The sequence below is a fragment of the Pleurodeles waltl genome, chromosome 4_1 (genome assembly GCF_031143425.1).
Source record: "Pleurodeles waltl isolate 20211129_DDA chromosome 4_1, aPleWal1.hap1.20221129, whole genome shotgun sequence".
NCBI classification, from domain to species: Eukaryota; Metazoa; Chordata; class Amphibia; order Caudata; family Salamandridae; genus Pleurodeles; species Pleurodeles waltl.
In genome coordinates, this window is record NC_090442.1 from 364,518,405 (window position 1) to 364,538,293 (window position 19,889).

Here is a 19,889-nt window from a genome sequence, read left to right on the forward strand (position 1 = left end):
CTGGTGATTTTAGCACCGCAAACCCTTTGTTGATGCCATTTTCAGGGGAAAAACCACAAGCCTTCTTCTGCAGCCCTTTTTTCCCCTTTTAAAAAAAAACACATTTTTCACTTTATTTTGGCTAATTTCTTGGCCTCCTTCAGGGGAACCCACATAGTCTGGTTATCTCTAGAATCCCTAGGATTTTGAAAAAAAAGGACGCAAATTTGGCGTGGGTAGCTTATGTGGACAAAAAGTTATGAGGGCCTAAGCGAGAACTACTCCAAATAGGCAAAAAAAGGCCTGGCACAGGAGGGGAAAAAGGCCTGGCAGCGAAGGGTTAAAAAGATGATGTGAATATCATCCAGTCATTGAAGTTCTATGTAGAGAGTTGAGAGGTCCATGTAGTGACTATGAATGCAGAGCAAATGCAAAACACCAGATGCTGATTACAGTGACCACAGCAAGCGTATAAAACAATGAAGCTGTCAACCAACTAGCTTTAAAGGACCTGATTGTGACACTTTATGTAAAGGGCAAAGCAAATATTTCAAGCAGATGTGTGCTACAGCCAGGAGCACAAGAGAGACGCTCCTCGTGCTAAAAATAAGGTTGTCCAAAATGAAATGGAATAACAAGGTCTGAATCAGTCAGAAACACCAGAGAGATGCTCGTTGTTAAACATAGGAGGGCTGTTCAAATGTAAAAGGAATACTGATGTTTGAATCAGGTCGGTCAGAAGCACTTGAGACATGTTCCTTAATATACACAATGAACGATGTCCAAATGTAAATTTAAACCCGATGCCTGAATATGTTAGGAGCACCAGAGAGATGTTTCTTGCTACAAAAAATCTGATGTTCAAAATAAAATAACTGATGCCCAGCAAATTGATAGCAAGTACAACCTGAATTCTGGGAGAAGACGGAAAGCTAGAAACTCATTTCAAGGAGCATGGAAAAAACTTGCCATAAGCGAGACAGGCATATTGTTCTCTAGCAAATTCTGTAGACACAATCACCTTCTGACCTTTCCTGGCTGCAGACTGTGGATTGAACAACCATGATCAGAGCATTATTTAACGTAGGTACTTGTTTAAATGTTTTCTCCTTCGTTTACATCTTCTGAAAGTGTAAAGTATAAGTCAGTATATCATTCAGCATTGTTTGGCATTATAAGTGCTTAAATGAGTTGGAAGTGGCTAACAAGGCCAAAGATGTATCAATCAGGAAGCACCAAAACATGTCTTGCTGGATGCCCCAAAAATCTTTATAAATGCGCTGATTCTGCACCGTGATAAGAATGTGTCAGAGGAAGGAAAAGCAAGCCAATGGGAACTGTCTCTTCCTGTGCTACATTTTGATCAGGGATCCCAGCTCCTTCTGGTCCGCCACAAGGCAGGAGAACCGGTGTGTAATTATGGAGCTCATACCAACAAAGATATGTTACAATAAGTCGGAAATTTCAGGATGCGTTGCAGTTACATTTCTGGCCTCTCTACAGTTGAACAAATGCCATAATACACCGACAGTCTTCTAGTTATGAATGAGAAAATAATCCTTCCTGCTCTTTGTTTTAGGTCTATGGAAACTGCAGCTGTATTGAGGCAGCGAACTCTCAGTCAGGAAATTTCTCAGTTGTTTTGGGCCAGTGTCCACAGGGAGACGATTGCTCCAGGATGTTCCTTTACTATGTCATATCACAGGCCTGTGGTGCATTCATATATTCCCTGGGCGGAGCCGCCTCCTTCATTCTTTTGTTTAGGTAAGTGAAAACAAATTAGGTGTTTCATTATTTGTAGTATTTGGTAAAGGTGAAATCCTTTTTCAATTCATTGGGTCTTTGTGGTTCAAACTAAATCAACCTAAATAAAAAAACAGTAGAAACAAATGGAGATTGTGTAAAATAGTCAAAAATCACAAATAAAAAGTATGTCATTTCCGGCCAAGACTGGATTGTCAGTCATCGTTAGAGCGTCGAGTAATAAAACGCAAATCGGTCTTAATTGGGCAATACACGAGGGAAGCCCCAGATTGTATAATGAAGTAAGTTTAACAGAGAAGAGCTAATAACAGAGCAAAAAGACAAGTTTGGCAAAGCCAAAGGTTTTGATTGTTATTTTAAAACCTGACAGCAACATTTAAAAAGCCTGCCTCATTGGAAAAAAAATGTCTGACAATTCCGTGTACTCAAAAAGTCCTTCGTCCACTGCACTGCAAGTACTCCAATAGAGATGGAAAAGAACATCAAACAGTCAATAGTAGGAAGTTAAAGAGTAACACACCACTCAGTGGAGTTAAACCCCACTCATTACATATTTTGAAGTATTGGTAACAACAGGTATTGGAAGAAGCTGTACTGTTAAGCCAGGTCAAAATAGGCATTGGCAAACCAATGGGTCTCTGATTTCCACAAATTATATAACTATTTACAAAAATGATGGCAGTGCAAGCAGTACTTCAATGGCATGTGTCATTGTTTTAAGACTGTCTACAAAAAATCATGAACTACTACTGTTATGCCAACATTAGCATTATTTAGGAGTGGACACCAATGAGACAAGAATGCCCAGAAAAAGTCAAGATTTACCATATTTTTGCATGTTTAAGTTTTAATGACTTGTCAATGTGAACATCGGGCGTTATCTTTAACCCAATGAGAAACTCTTGTGTCCATCATCTGGTATCATAAAGTGCACACAAAAGCAGAAGATGAAAATATCTAATTACAAACCATACGGAGCAAATATTAATATCATTTATTAAAATGCTAATTTAAATCTTTGTCTAGCCCAGCTGTTTCATATGCCTTACTCCACCCCAGCTCTACTGGGGTTAGTGAGACACAGCAAAACGTGTAAGCTCTTGAATAGCTCTAAGGGCCTGATTCTAACTTTGGAGGACGGTGTTAAACCGTCCCAAAAGTGGCGGATATACCACCTACCGTATTACGAGTTCCATAGGATATAATGGACTCGTAATACGGTAGGTGGTATATCCGCCACTTTTGGGACGGTTTAACACCGTCCTCCAAAGTTAGAATCAGGCCCTAAATCTGTTTATGGGGCGAAGGATTGAAAGATGTGCCATAGACCTACTGTATTTTCCAAGCGATACCAGGATGATGTAATGGAAAAGCTAATTGATCTGGTGTCAATGTGCTACTTGGTCACCATTCCTACAAGCCTGTCTGGTCTGTTATGTGAGAATAGACAAGCATGCAAACATGCCGTTTGGATGTGATGGTATATTAAATCCAGGCCTACTACCTTTGTCAATGCTTGGCTAATTTGCAGATGTTCATTATTTACTCCAATTCTCTGAGCAATCTTAATTTCTTAAAATGTTTAGTGTACGTATATTTGGAATTCTGTAACGTGCTGAGAAAAAGAGGCTACAATGATGCTGTGAAGAATATTTAGATGTTAATTAATATTATAGGGCGACAGCGAACTACTGATGATTCTGAATGAAACCACTTTCGTAGATGCAAAGGTCACTCCTGTGCTCAGATAGGAGCCTGCATTTTGAGTTTAACACCTGAATGCCAAGAATGCCCCCAGCTTCTGCATATGTTAAAAAACTTTGACAGTATGCCTTCTTCGCAGGCTATTTGCACTGGCCCATCCTACTATATGGGGAAGGGGCAGAGCAAAAATAATTAGTTTTTTTTACACTAATTGCATATTCAGTTTTGTATAACTGGGTGTAAACTGACGTTTAATAAGGTTTCCCCTCAAGGTCAGAGTGGGGGTCATGCTTCCCGAGTTTGAAAGGTAATATTACTGCAGCAGTACAACTAGTCTCCATATCCTTCATCAAAGGATAGGTTGCCTGAAGAAACTTGGCAGGCAATAGCCAACTGCTAGTTAAACTAAAACGTTCGACTCAGATCTGCTGTTGCAGGCAAACACGTGCTCTAGTATAAAATATAAAACACATGCTTGTGAGCTATTGGAAATGTACTTTTTATCTTCATTTTGAAAAAAGTGCTGATATGAGTTTTAACCCACAGGGGCGTAGTCAAGCACCCGCTATATCAACTTCAACGGGGTTGAATAACCTGCTCTTCTTGCCCATATAGACTGTGAGCTGTGACCTCAGGCCACAAGGAAGCAGCTAATAAATGTGGCAGGAAAAAACATAATATGACCAAGCTGTGGAGTGGAAGTAAAGGGGTACCAAAGGACCCTTACACTTGACAAAATTAAATAGAAATTATGAAAACGGCACAGATAACAAGTGATAATCCAGTGGAGTAATGGAGCAAGTAATACGAAAAAGGTAAAAGATGCAAAGAAGTAAAAAAAAAAAGATTGGAAGGTTGATTGACAGAAGTAATAAAAGAACTAGCAATAATTTAAAAGAAAGAAAAAAGAATGGGATAAAGAGAGACTCGGATAGACAGATGAAAGTGGAGAAAGAGAAAGTAGGAACACATAAATGAAGGATGTAAAAATGTAAGAAGAAAAGAAGGAAGGAACGAAAATAAAAAGGAAAATTGAAAGAAGTGAAATACAGGAGAAAAGGTAGGAAACAAGGAATTAGGAAACAATAACATTATGGAAAGAATGAATGAGATGAAGGAAGGAAGAAACAAGGAAGGAATGAAGGGTAGTGAAAGGAAGGAAAGAAAAGGGAAAGGAAGAAAGTATTAAGAAAGACACATAATATTAGAAAGGATGGGGAGAATGATGGGCAGGAAGAAGATAATAAAGACAAAATAATGGCTTTGGAAAGGTGTTAGAAATGGGGTTTTTGGTTGGCAATCAGTGTACCCTCTGTCCAAGCAAGAACCCTCACTCTAGTCAGGGTAAGTCACACACAATCCAAATTATCCTGTGCCCACTCTCTGGTAGCTTAACACGAGCAGTCAGGCTTAACTTAGAAGGCAATGTGTAAAGTATTTGTGCAATAAATCATACAATAACACAATATAGCACCATAAAAATACACCACACAGTGTTTAGAAAAATATATAATATTTATCTGGGTATTTGTAGATCAACACAATAAAAGATGCAATAAAAATTTGTAGAGATATCACTGAAAGGTGATATAAAGGTGGTCATTCTAACCCTGGCGGTAAAAACCGCCAGGGCGAATGACCGCGGTAGCACCGCCAACAGGCTGGCGGTGCACCGCTGGGCATTCTGACCGCGGCGGTTCAGCCGCGGCCAGAAACGGAAAGTCGGCGGTGTACCGCCGACTTTCCGCTGCCCTTGAGAATCCTCCCGCCGCCATGGGGATTCTGACACCCCCTCCCGCCATCCTGTTCCTGGCGGGTCTCCCGCCAGGAACAGGATGGCGGTAGGGGGTGCCGCGGGGCCCCTGGGGGCCCCTGCAGTGCCCATGCCCATGGCATGGGCACTGTAGGGGCCCCCGTAAGAGGGCCCCACAAAGTATTTCAGTGTCTGCTATGCAGACACTGAAATATGCAACGGGTGCCACTGCACCCGTCGCACCTTCCCACTACGCCGGCTCAATTCTGAGCCGGCGTCCTCGTGGGTAGGTTGATTTGCCCTGGGCTGGCGGGCGGCCTTTTGGCGGCCGCCCGCCAGCCCAGGGCAAATCCCAAAATACCCTCATCGGTCTTTAGACCCCGGAGCGGTATTTTGGTGGGGGAACTTCGGCGGGCGGCCTCCGCCGCCCGCCGAAGTTAGAATCACCCCCAAAGTGTCTTAAGTCTTTAAAAAGCAAACAAAGTCTCTTTCAAGCACAAAGCACCTGGTTTGGAGGGGAAAATCTGCGGAGAGGGCCACAGAGGAGGAGATGCGTGGAAAAAGGGTGTGTGCGTCGGTTTCGCCCCTTCACACACAGACTTGCGTCGTTATTTTTCACGCAGGGAGACGTGCGTCGTTCTACGGGAAGAAAAATGGTGTGTGCTTCAGTTTCGCCCCTTCACACACGGACTTGCGTCATTATTTTTCACTCAGGGAAGATGTGCGTCATTTTCCGGCACGCGGACCGTCTCCTTCTGTGGATCACGGGATTACCAGATGACCCAGGGTCTGTGTGTGGATTCCTCGGCTTGTTATCCGGCTGCGCGTCGTTCCGGGGGGGCTGTGCGTGGAATTTTCTTTCTCACAGCAGGCGTCGCGTCGATCTCCTCTCGGGCGGCGTTGTCCATGCGAGGCCGTGCGTCGAAGTTCCAGTCGCACCGCAGGCGTTGCATCGAGCGGCGTCTTTCCGGATCGGCGTGTGGTGAATTTCTCACCGCGGAACAAGCTGTGCATCAAATTTTTTGCCGCACACGCCGTCCAGTTGAAAGAAAGAAGTCTTTTTGATCCTGAGACTTCAGGGAACAGGAGGCAAGCTATATCCATGCCCTTGGAGAGCACTTTTACAGCCAGACAAGAGTTCAGCAAGGCAGCAGGCCAACAGCAAGGCAGAAGTCCTTTGTAGAAAGCAGTCAGGTGAGTCCTTTGGGCAGCCAGGCAGTTCTTCTTGGCAGGATGCAGGTTCTGGTTCAGGTTTCTTCTGCAGCAAGTGTCTGAGTGAATGCACAAGGAGCTGTCAACTAAACCTAGCCAGACGTGGATTGTAAGGCACAGAAAGATTTAAGTGCAGAGAAATGCTCACTTTCTAAAAGTGGCATTTATAAAATACTAATATTAAATCCAACTTCACCAGTCAGTCAGTCAGTCAGTCAAATAACTTTATTCGGCAATTGCCATAAAAGTGCGAACCAGAACACATTTACCAATCTATAAATAATATAAAACACAAATAGAACTTAAAAAACATTACTAAAAGCACCGCATAAGCACCCAATCTGAAACCCCTTACCATAAACAGATAAGTATACTAAACGTGATTAAAATCACAAAAACAGAAAAATACAAGTATTAGCTTAAAATGATAAACTGTACATACATGTAAAAAATTTAAAATAGAGTAGGCCTTTTCCTAATACTTAAAGAAGCTGTAACAAAATCTAATACTTGATGACAAATTTGAATATCTGGCAATCTCTGAAGATATAGTAGAGCTTCCTCGTAGTGAATGGGTCTAAGAAGACGTAAAATGGGTAGAATAAAAGCCCCTCTGGGAGCAGCATATAGACGGCAAAAAAGAAGAAAATGTGAGGTACTCTGAGTTGATTTGGAGTCACAGGGACAAAGTGGTAAATCCTTTTTCCAAAAACATGGTTCGGGGAAAGCTACCTTAAAGTGAATTAGATTAAGTCTAAAAAGTGTTAAAAGAGAAATTATTTTAAAACTTGAAAACCAAGTCAAATAAGGTTCAAGACATGGAACAGTCACAATCCGAGTGTAGGGATCAAAAGTTTTCAATTTCAGGGATCAATAAAATCTCAGCTCTGATATATGCTCGGAATAAGTAAACTTCAAAACAGACCTAGAGTTTGTAGTTAACAAATGGGGTTGATCAAACATGTACCTAAGCCCTAGCTTCTCAAAAGAGTTTCGCAGAAACATAAGCCAGGGAATCCTATTTGAATTTTCCAATTGTAGACAATCAGAAATGCAGTCTTGGACAAGTTTTGCCATAGGGTTTGACCAACATCTAATCCAGAGCAGTAGGGGAGCTATAGAGACCCTATCCTCCAAGAAGCGCTGGCCAAGTTCTTCATGGCAGATGATGTTTGCGATGCATTTTGGAACCAACAGTAATCTACGCAGGAATGTATTTTCAACGCTCTGGAGAGAGGGTATTTTATTGTAGCCCCAGACGCCTGCCCTGTAAAGGACTGCTGCAGCGCACTTAGAGTTGTAAAGGGTTTTCATCTGTGCAGGGGGTCTGTGGCCTAGTTTATTTGAAAAGCGAAAGATCGCTTCATTATTCCTTATCAACTGTTGGAGCTTAAAGTTAATGTGTGTCTTCCAGGACAGAGAGGAACTCATATACATGCCTAGATAACAAAAATAAATTGAGCTTGTTTAAAATATGTCCTCCCATAATAAATTGTTTAGACTTTGTGTTGCGTGGGCCACAAGCCATAACAAAAGTCTTGGGGTAATTTACTTTCAAATCAAGGTTCAACACAAAATTATAAAATGAGTCCAATAGTCCCTGTAAACCATTTGCAGTACGATCAATTAAAACTGCATCATCAGCATATAATAAAACTGGAAGTAGTCTCTGGCCCATCTTCGGTACATCCTTTACATGTTTTACCAGTGAATCATAAAACGTCACCAGTCAGCAGGATTTTGTATTACCATTCTAGCCATACTAAATATGACCTTCCTACTTCCTTCAGATCAGCAGCTACCACTTCAACAATGTATGAGGGCAGCCCCAATGTTAGCCTATGAAGGGAGCAGGACTCATAGTAGTGTAAAAACAAATTTAGGAGTTTTACACTACCAGGACATGTAAACTACACAGGTACATGTCCTGCCTTTTACCCACACAGCACCCTGCTTTAGGGGTCACCTAGGGCACACATTAGAGGTGATTTATGTGTAGAAAAAGGGGAGTTTTAGGCTTGGCAAGTACTTTTAAATGCCAAGTCGAATTGGCAGTGAAACTGCACACACAGGCCTTGCAATGGCAGGCCTGGGACAAGGTAAAGGGGCTACTTGAGTGGGTGGCACAACCAGTGCTGCAGGCCCACTAGTAGCATTTAATCTAGAAGCCCTAGGCACATACAGTGCACATTACTAGGGACTTATAAGTATATTAAATAGTCCAATTGGGTATGATCCAAAGTTACCATGTTTAAAGGGAGAGAGCATATGCACTTTATCACTGGTAAGCAGTGGTAAAGTGCGCAGAGTCTAAAAGCCAGCAAAAACAGTGTCCAAAAAGTGGAGGGAGGCAGGCAAAAAGTTAGGGGTGACCACCCTAAGGCATGTCAGGTCTAACAAAAGGGAAGAAGAAACAGAACATGGGAAGAAGGAAATACAACGAAGTAGAAATATAAAGAAGGACAGAACGATAGGAAAACGGTGAAACCGAAGGAAAGAAGAGGAGAGAGAAGAAAAAAAACAAGTATAGAAAACAGAGTGAAAGGAATTAATGACAGAAAAATACAATAAACAATGGATCGAGTGAAAGGAAAAAAGATGGGAAGAAGAAAGGAAAGAGTTATTGAAAACAGCAGCTGTTGCCCAAATTCTTTTCAAATCGTGCTATTAATGCATCATTTTCACATGTTTTTCTGCAGATGAACAATTACTACACGCCTTCATAGACATGCTTGGGGACGCTCACTTACAACGCTCGCTCGGGCCATGTTGTTTAAAGTGGGGGCTGTTTTAAATTTCTGGCTACTCCATTGCCACATTCATGTCTGCATGAACTTTGCTGCCTTAAACGTGCGACAGAATTCAGAAAGGGAGCACACATGACACGCTTCCGGGACGTGTCAATATTCAGTAGTAAGGAACACCGAGGTTTTCGCCATACAAATCTGCACTGAGTAGACAAAAGTTAATTTGCAGTATTACATTTATGCTCTGCTATGCGCAACTAGAATGCAAGAGTTACTAAGAAATTGCTTGTGGCCAGAGCGCCAAGAAGCTCAGCATTTTGCTCTAGCGGTATGATTTCATGCTCTCACTCATACCTCATGTCATCCTGTTGTACTACCGTCATCTGTTAAAGGTAATATAGCGTAAGCAAATAATGCTTATAGTGCATGTTTGCATGACATGCCACTGTTTCAACGGCGTGCCCATAATAACCCTTTAATGAAACAAAAAATAACTTTGCATCTTTACCATACTTCCATACCCAGACTTTGTAGGAACTTGCAAGTGACAGATTCTACGTACACACCTTGTACGCCTCATCGACCAAACCAAGGCTCAGGTTTAGTTAAATTTTACTTTGGGGTTGCGTCACTTTTATGGCACAGCCCAACACAAATCCATTTTGGTATTTAGTAAGCCACACAAAGTTGATTTACTTAGTTTTGTGTGGTTTAGTAAATCTAGAGTAATACAACACTGTGGATTCCTCTGGATTACATTATTTTGCATCAGGTAGATGTTACATGGATGGAGCATGGCCGTTCCCATTTACCCACCTATACATTTTTACACAAAGATGTATAAAGACTTGTAAACCTAATTTGGTGCCATCATGGTGTCCCTACACGACAGGTGTAAAGAAGAGAAATATCTTAATTTCTTGTTATTTCCTCTTTCCACATGAGCTGAACTCTACAACACACATAGAAAGAGGAATACGTCTCTAAAGATTGCTTTCGTGCAGGGAGGCGTGCTTTCTTGCACAAAAATAATCCAGCCCATAACACAGGCATCCTTGTACAATGCCACAAAGGTGCCTGACTTAGAGTTAGACAGCCTCAAGTGCACCAGTGCATATATTGGGAAATATAGCAATGTTCAGCATTTTCTGTCCGTGCAACGCAGCACATCAACTTGCCTTGCTGCACTGCATTATGTGAACTATTAGTAAGTATGCCCCTAATTACTTAGTACAGGGAAGGGGGAAAAATTATGGGAGGATTCACACACATTGCGCAAGTGTAAACTCTGTGCATGTATAAACACTGTGCAGTCGACAAGGTGAAAACAACAGGAGCAATAATTTACGTCAAACATTGCTAGTCATTAGCATCCTTTTAGCACCGTTAATATAAGAAAAGAGAGTTGATGTGAGTTAAAGGGTTTACAATTCTTGTAAAATTAGTTTGGTTATTCAGTAAATGTTAGTCTTCAGTCATCATTGTTACAAATTCAAATAGTCCATTAGTTGGTATTTCAAAACAAGGTAAAATACTACATTTGTAAAAAACAAAAATAATATTGAGATAATACAGCAAGCATGTTCCATAGAGGAATTTCCCTAATCTAAATTAAGGATTAGAATGGCAATTTGAGCCTGAGTAAAGGAGTAAGTTCGGAAACCCAATAAAGAATTCTGATGAGAGAATAGGATGCATAAGCATGAACCTTTTGCATTTTAGCAAAGGGAAGTTCAATCTGGATGGTATTCTCAGCTATAAATCAGCAGAGATTTCTCTAAGAGACAGAGGTAAAAGGGAATCTTTCCTGAGGAAGACACTGACAGATCTCAGCAAAGAGTCCAGAGTACTCACAAGACTTGATGCCAGGGTGTGTAGAGAAAAGTGAGAATGTAGATGAAAGAATGAATGTATCTACTCTAAGAACACACTATTATACATCTGTAAGAACACAAATTGTAACATCTGATACATTCCCTGTACTTGGTGTGCAATAGAATTTCATAAAACCCTGGGATCAGTTAAACTCTCTAGCTACCACATCCTCTCAAAAGACCACACAAACAAGTCCCAGAAAAGATAATTCATCCACATCTTGCAGTTCAGACAGTGCTTCTCATGAGTCATTTTTCCTGTCATCTCCTATCCTCCTACTGAGAACCACACTATTAGTTGTCTAATGCATAACAACTGCCTTTTCATTAGCTAACAGAAGTCTTCTGGAAGGTTACAGAATCCGCACCAGGAGAGAAAAACATCTCACACAAAACAACTGTTGAACAGTTGGATCACAAATGAGTTTCTAAAATGCACCTCCATTCTTTGCTGAGTTATCAATTTTCTGTTTTGAAGTTTCCACTTCCTTTAACTTCTTGTATACTTCAATCTTTTTTCTTCCATTTCTATGTCTCCTCTTCTTTTCCTTTCTCTTTCCTTATTTTCTTTCCTTGTTAGATAACATCTAGATCTCTTAAACACATGTGCCCTCTCTTCCTATAATTCTAAGAAAGATTTCTTCTCTCATGGCTCCATTAAACATGACAGAATTCCTTCTTATACCTTAACATTGTGTATCTTTGTTGGGGACCTAAAGACACACCAAGCTATTTCCATATCTTTAGCTTGTGGATGACGGTTCATTATTATCTGTAAGAGAACTTTAGAAAGGATCATTTCATACTTGGAAAACTACTTTTCAGAACCTTCCTTTCTACAAAGTAAATTAAGCAATATGATACACGTAACTGTGTATGAAAGTGGAATGTGATGATAAGTTATATCCTCAGCAGCGGAAGAAGGTGAGTATGCAAAAACATAACAATGTTTAGCATCTAAAACTTGGGTATGTTCCTGAACTAATCTAGAATAAACATTAGATGTGAAATCTCCATTTGAGGCATCTATAAACGATGTCTTTAATTTTCTCTCATCGAGTCTGTGTACAGTTGAAGTACATTTATGTCTTTTTGTCTCTGAGGTAAACTAACATTAAAATATTAGTGTGACAGCACTCACTACTCTACCTTGTTAAGAAACATATGTTTGTCTATAGTCATACCATTAGAAGAATATAACAGCAGGCAGATTTAACATTCTGAGTTGATTTTTCTTGTGCAGGATGATCAAGTTTTGATGGTTAACTTGCAGTTATTCCATTCATGTTATATACAGTCGTCTTGATGAGGAATGCCTAGCCTTTCTCTGTCTTTTTCTAACTGTGTTAAACCTACCCTTATATTTCAAACATGGCCCTAGGGAATTCTTCTTAATTATTTTTATTTGTTTTTGTTAGAGAATAATTGTCATGTTCTTTTATCACAGTATTTTACAGTTCAATTGAGACACAGTTCATTATTTGTAGAATCAGATCTTACTGAACTGAATCAATGAGACATCAATGATCAAGCCTTATTGTGTAGTATTGTCTCAAGAGTTTAAATCAAATGCTGTCTTGGTGTGACATGTCATGGTGGTTCAATCAGTTCTGATCTCAGTTCATTGGAACCTTGCTAAGTTGCATTAGGCACATTTTCTGTGTTGTAGGTCCACTCAAGTGTTGAATACCTGCAAAAGGTATTCTTGCTCTTTTGGATCTCCTTGGTGTCTATTTGTCTTCCTTTGTATTGCTTATACTACTATATTCTGTTTCTTCAATGAAGGCTTGTGGTATACATTCACCTGATACACTAGATTTTAATTGCCTCGTCCTACTTGGCCTTTCTGATCCCAATTGCAATCTTCCTACCCTTACACTTGTTGCCTCACCAGGATCATTTAAAGGTGACAATCCAACAGCCCCCTATTTTCAGCTCTCAGGTCTTCGTCTTCAGGGGAAACTTCCACACTGCTTTGTGTGATTCCAGGAACTTGGACAGGCAAGGACTTTTGATGAACGTCACCCACTCTGGTCCTTCATGAAGTATGTATGCAGGACATCTCTGACTTGGTTTATCAAGCGGACACCTCACCTTCGTGAAATGGGAAGCATGCACCCAGTTTGGTATCCCAGCACACTTCACAGCAGTGTTGGTGATTAGAATCACCTGGCAGGGTCCCTTCCACCTTGACACTAAGCAGGACTTTCATACATGTTTTTTTACAAGGACCAAGTCACCAGAGTTAAGGTTATTCCACTGTTCCTGGCTCAGAGTAGGAATGACAGCTCCACCTTGGTGAGAAACAGAATGCCCCACATCAGCAAACCCCTTGCAATAGTTGAGTATCATGTCATCTCTGATATTTACAGTAGCGACTGCCCATAGAGGGTACCAGGGCATCCAGCCACTGTCTCCCTCTGCCTCTATTGCTCAGCATATCACAGCTTTTATATGAAAACAAACAATTTCATGGACTGCTTGTTAGCATGTAAAAGCTGTAATATTACCTTGTCAGCAGAAGAGGGCTTTACTAGTTGCACTGTGCAAGTGTCAAGCTGGGGCCGTTGCAGCCTGTTCTCACACATATACAATACACATCTGAAATGCCGCACTACGTCATGAAGTCAAGCATTTCAGATAATGGAGTTTCAGGGCTTATCAATCACACACCTTGATGCCCCATCAGAAGCTGAAATAGGCTAAAAAGGTTTACCCTGGTACCTTCAACCCTATTCCAGCTTCTGATTGGATGGAAGTTTGTGGGTCTCACTCTGGCTGCTGAAGACAGTCCGGCAGTCAGACATCGTGGGTCTGTCTCAGGTAAAAAAAATTGTTTAAATGTCTGTGTGCTGGGAGTGAATGTGTATGTATTTGTGAATGATTGTGTGCATGCCTGCATTGGTGTTTGTATGCATGTCTGCTGTGTCTGAATGTCTGGCCCCAAGGGTTGACAAGCCCCAAGGCAGAGTTCTACATAGGGCTTGTGGGCCCCACCACTTCCATAACCTACCATCGCCACTGGATGGCCCTTGGGGCTGACTTAAGCCTACCGTAGGGGTGAGATTTGTAGTAAAAGGGAAGGACTTAGGCCTGGCAAGTGGATGCACTTGCCCAGTCGAACTGGCAGTTCTAGACTGCCCACATAGACACTGCAGTGGCAGGTCTGAGACATGTTTATAGGGCTACTTATAAAGCGGATTGTCAAGCGACCCTTGACCCAAGGGTAGGTCGCTCCCCCTGCCGCTCCAGCTCCTCCAGCTCCTCCAGGTTCCTGAGTTCCTGAGACCCACCTCACAGTAAGTACCCCCCACCTCCCAGCCCCTCGCCCTGCCCCGCGCTACTCACCCTCTCTCCTGCTTCTTTTCTTCTTTTCTTCTTCTCTGTTCTTCCTCCTCGCTCCTCGTCTGTAATCTTCTTCTGTACTCTTCTTCTCCCGTCTTGTCTCTTCTTCTGTGTGCTTCTCTGCCTCTCCTGTCGCCTCTCATCTTCTTCATCTTCTTCTGAGGTCTTCTGCCTGTCTTCTGCCTTCTGTTCCTCATCTTCCGTATCTTCATCTGTGATCTTCTGCTCTTCTGTGATCTTCTGCTCTTCTGTGATCTTCTGGTCTCCTGTTCTTCTGTTCTTCTGGTCTCCTGCTCTTCTGTTCTTCCGGTCCTCTGTTCTCCTGTTCTTCTGTTCTTCCGGTCTTCTGTTCTTCTGTTCTTCCGGTCTTCCGGTCTTCTGTTCTTCTGTCTTCTGTCTTCTATCTTCTGCCTTCGGCTCTTCTGCCTCCTCCGTCTTCTTCTCCCCGCGCCTGCCCTCCTGCTCCTGCCTCATCCCCCTCCCTCACTCGCCTCCCCCTCTCTATCACCCCTATCTAACCCTTTCGCTATCTACCTCCCTCACTCCTATCTACCTATCTCTCTATCTCTCTATCTCACTATCTAACTCCCTCACTCTCCACCTCCTCCTATCTACCTATCTCTCTATCTATCTATCTCTCTATCTATCAATTTCTCTATCTATCTATTTTCTCTATCTATTTTCTATCTCTCCCCCCTTACCACCACCCCCTCTATTACCTATCTTCCTATCCTCTCACTCTACCTCTCACCCTCACCCACCTCTACAACCCCCCCTCCCCTATCTTCACAACCCTACTCCTATCTCTCTCCCTAATCTCCTAAACCTCCTAACACTCACCCCCCTCCACCCTTAAACCCCCCTCCCACAGCTCTTCTCACTCTACCTTTTCCCCCCCTCCCTCGCGCTTTCCCGCCGCGACCTCCTGCACGCCCCGCCCCCCAGCTCCCATTCGCCCACAGCTGACCCCCCCCCCCCCCTCCTACCTCATATGGCGGCCGCTGCGCGACAGTGGTAGCGACCCTTGACCCAAGGGTAGGTCGCTCCCCCTGCCGCTGCAGCTCCTCCAGCTCCTCCAGGTTCCTGAGTTCCTGAGACCCACCTCACAGTAAGTACCCCCCACCTCCCAGCCCCTCGCCCTGCCCCGCGATACTCACCCCCTCTCCTGCTCCTGCTTCTTTTCTTCTTTTCTTCTTCTCTGTTCTTCCTCCTCGCTCCTCGTCTGTAATCTTCTTCTGTACTCTTCTTCTCCCCGTCTTCTCTCTTCTTCTGTGTGCTTCTCTGCCTCTCCTGTCACCTCTCTTCTTCTTCATCTTCTTCTGAGGTCTTCTGCCTGTCTTCTGCCTTCTGTTCCTTGTCTTCCGTATCTTCATCTGTGATCTTCTGCTCTTCTGTGATCTTCTGCTCTTCTGTGATCTTCTGGTCTCCTGTTCTTCTGTTCTTCTGGTCTCCTGCTCTTCTGTTCTTCCGGTCCTCTGTTCTCCTGTTCCTCTGTTCTTCTGTTCTTCCGGTCTTCTGTTCTTCTGTTCTTCCGGTCTTCTGTTCTTCTGTCTTCTGTCTTCTATCTTCTGCCTCCTCCGTCTTCTTCTCCCTGTGCCTGCCCTCCTGCCTCATCCCCCTCCCTCACTCGCCTCCCCCTCTTTATCACCCCTATCTAACCCGTTTGCTATCTACCTCCCTCACTCCTCCTATCTACCTATCTCTCTATCTCTCTATCTCACTATCTAACTCCCTCACTCTCCACCTCCTCCTATCTACCTATCTCTCTATCTATCTATTTCTCTATCTATCGATTTCTCTATCTATTTTCTCTATCTATTTCTCTATCTCTCCCCCCCTTCCCGCCACCCCATCCATTACCTATCTTCCTATCCTTTCACTCTACCTCTCACCCTCACCCACCTCTACAACCCCCCCTCCACTATCTTCACAACCCTACTCCTATCTCTCTCCCTAATCTCCTAAACCTCCTAACACTCACCCCCCTCCGCCCTTAAACCCCCCTCCCCCAGCTCTTCTCACTCTACCTGTCCCCCCCTCCTCGCGCTTTCCCGCCGTGACCTCCTGCACGCCCCCGCCCCCCAGCTCCCATTCGCCCCCAGCTGACCCCTCCCCCCCACCTCATATGGAGGCCGCTGCGCGACTGCGCAGCGGGCGCGCCGCTGGTGGCGCGCCGGAGGCGCGCCAGAGGCAATGCCTGTCTGTGCCCGTCTGCGCCTGGCCCGCGCCCAGCGCCACGACCCCTGGTCCCCAGCTCTCCCAAGCCCGCTGATCCGCTACGACCCCACCACCCTCCACGCCCTCAACCCAGGGCGCTCCAACACCTGCTTCCAAGCTCACCCCAAACGCACCCATGGACCCTTCGCCTGCAACTCCTGCAAACGCATCTTCCACCACGAAACTACCACGACCACAAGCCCACGCGCCATCAACCACCTCAAGTGCATCCTGGTCAACGCTCGTTCCGTCCACAAGCACGCCGTTGAACTCTGGGACCTCCTGGACTCCACAGCACCGGACGTCGCCTTCATCACGGAGACCTGGATGAACGCCTCCTCTGCTCCAGACATCGCCACCGCCATCCCCGAAGGCTACAAGATCTCCAGAAAAGGCCGCACCAACCAAGTAGGAGGAGGTATCGCCGTCATCTTCAAAGACTCCATCAGCGTCACCACCTCCACCGAAGACACCCCTCTCGCCGCTGAACACCTGCATTTTCAGATTCGCACCGACCCGAGGACCACCCTCAGAGGATCCCTCGTCTATCGTCCTCCCGGACCGCGCGCCCCTTTCAGCGACGCCATCGCCGACTTCATCTCCCCGCACGCCCTCGCCTCACCGGACTACATCCTCCTAGGCGACCTCAACTTCCATCTGGAACAAAACAACGACCCCAACACCACCACCCTGCTCGACAACCTCGCCAACCTCGGCCTCAAACAACTGGTGAACACCGCCACCCACATAGCCGGACACACGCTCGACCCTATCTTCTCCGCCAGCAAACACATCTTCTTCAGCCACACCTCCGCTCTACACTGGACCGACCACAGCTGTGTCCACTTCACATTCCGACGCGAGACCCGCCACCTCCGCACTCAACCCATCCCTCGTCGACAGTGGAACAAGATCCCCGAAGAGCAACTCTTCTCCGCACTCGCCGCCAACCAACCCACCCTCACCACCGACCCCAACGACGCAGCCCTCTGCCTCACAAACTGGATCTCCAACTGCGCAGACAACCTTGCTCCCTCAAATGCACGCATCAACAGACCAACACCAAAAAACCTCTCTGGTTCTCTGACACCCTCAAAGAATCAAAGAAAACTTGTCGCGCCCTTGAGAAGGCCTGGCGCAAGGACCACACCGCTGACAACATGACCGCCCTCAAGAACGCTACCCGCGAACACCACCACCTGATCCGCGCTGCTAAAAGGAACTTTTTCACCGACAGACTGGACAAAAACAGCCACAACAGCAGAGAACTCTTCAGCATCGTCAAGGAGTTCTCCAACCCCAACGCCAATGCCAACGCCGTCACGCCCTCACAGGATTTGTGCGAATCCCTCGCCACCTTCTTCCATCTCAAGATCAGCGACCTCCACGACAGCTTCGGACACCAGACCCAACCAAACACCACCGAACCCGCACCCCCGGCCATCACCCTCAACAACTGGACCCACATCAACACTGAAGAAACCAAATCCACCATGAACTTTATCCACTCCGGCGCCCCTTCGGACCCCTGCCCTCACTTCATCTTTAACAAAGCCGACGACATCATCGCCCCGCACCTCCAGGCCGTCATCAACTCTTCTTTTTCTTCTGCTACCTTCGCCGATTGCTGGAAACACGCCGAAGTCAACGCCCTACTAAAGAAAACCTACGGCTGACCCGAGCGACCTGAAAAACTTCCGCCCCATCTCTCTCCTGCCTTTCCCAGCCAAGGTAATAGAGAAGACCGTCAACAAACAGCTGACCACCTTCCTGGAAAACAACAACCTGCTCGACCCTTCACAAACCGGATTCCGAACCAACCACAGCACGGAAACCGTCCTCATCTCAGTCACAGACGACATCAGAACCCTGATGGACAACGGTGAAACAGTCGCCCTCATTCTCCTCGACCTCTCCGCTGCCTTCGACACCGTCTGTCACCGCACCCTAATCACCCGCCTCCGCTCCACCGGGATCCAAGGCCAGGCCCTGGACTGGATCACCTCCTTCCTCTCAAACCGTTCCCAAAGAGTTTACCTCCCTCCGTTTCGCTCAGAACCCACCGAGATCATCTGCGGCGTACCTCAAGGCTCATCACTCAGCCCGACACTCTTCAATGTCTACATGAGCCCCCTCGCCAACATCGTACGCAAGCACGACATCATCATCACCTCCTACGCCGACGACACCCAACTTATACTCTCCTTCACCAAGGACCCCACCAGCGCCAAGACCAACCTACAAGAGGGTATGAAGGACGTCGCAGATTGGATGAGGCTCAGCCGCCTAAATCTGAACTTTGTAAAAACGGAAGTCCTCATCCTCGGCAACACCCCGTCCGCCTGGGACGACTCCTGGTGGCCCACGGCCCTCGGCACCGCACCGACCCCCACAGACCACGCCCGCAACCTCGGCTTCATCTTGGACCCTCTTCTCACCATGACCAAGCAAGTCAACGCCGTGTCCTCCGCCTGCTTCCTCACCCTCCGCATGCTCCGCAAGATCTTCTGCTGGATCCACGCCGACACTAGAAAAACCGTGACCCACGCCCTCGTCACGAGCCGCCTGGACTACGGCAACACCCTCTACGCTGGGACCACAGCCAAACTCCAAAATCGGCTACAACGCATTCAAAACGCCTTGGCCCGCCTCATCCTCGACGTACCCCGCAACAGCCACATCTCCCCACACCTGAGACACCTGCATTGGCTCCCAGTCAGCAAAAGGATCACCTTTCGACTTCTCACCCACGCACACAAAGCCCTCCACAACAAGGGACCGGAATACCTCAACCGACGCCTCAGCTTCTACGTCCCCACCCGCCTCCTCTGTTCCTCTGGCCTCGCACTCGCTGCCGTCCCTCGCATCTGCCGCTCCACGGCAGGTGGGAGATCTTTCTCCTTCCTGGCGGCCAAGACCTGGAACTCCCTCCCCACCAGCCTCAGGACAACCCAGGACCACTCCGCTTTCCGGAGACTCCTAAAAACCTGGCTTTTCGAGCAGCAGTAACCCCCTCTTTCCCCTAGCGCCTTGAGACCCGCACGGGTGAGTAGCGCGCTTTATAAATGTTAATGATTTTATTTGATTTGATTTGATTTGATTTGATTTGGCACACTCAGTGCTGCAAGCCCACTAGTAGCATTTGATTTACAGGTCCTGGGCACACATAGTGCACTTTACTAAGGACATACCAGTAAATCAAATATGCCAATCATGGATAAACCTATCACCAATCCAATTTAGAAAGAGAGCACTTCCACTTTAGCAATGGTCAGCAGTGGTAAAGTGCCCAGA

The 19,889-nt window shown here is 45.4% G+C and overlaps 1 protein-coding gene across 2 annotated transcripts in view; it reads left to right on the forward strand.

Annotated features, from left to right (window-relative positions):
• Positions 1–19,889, forward strand: part of LOC138287750 (solute carrier organic anion transporter family member 1C1-like) — a 450,721-nt gene that overhangs the window by 358,405 nt on the left and 72,427 nt on the right. For both annotated transcript variants that reach the window (XM_069228522.1, XM_069228523.1), the window contains one exon: positions 1,559–1,743. In XM_069228522.1, the coding sequence (XP_069084623.1) occupies positions 1,559–1,743 (185 nt within the window). The remainder of the gene's footprint in view (positions 1–1,558; positions 1,744–19,889) is intronic.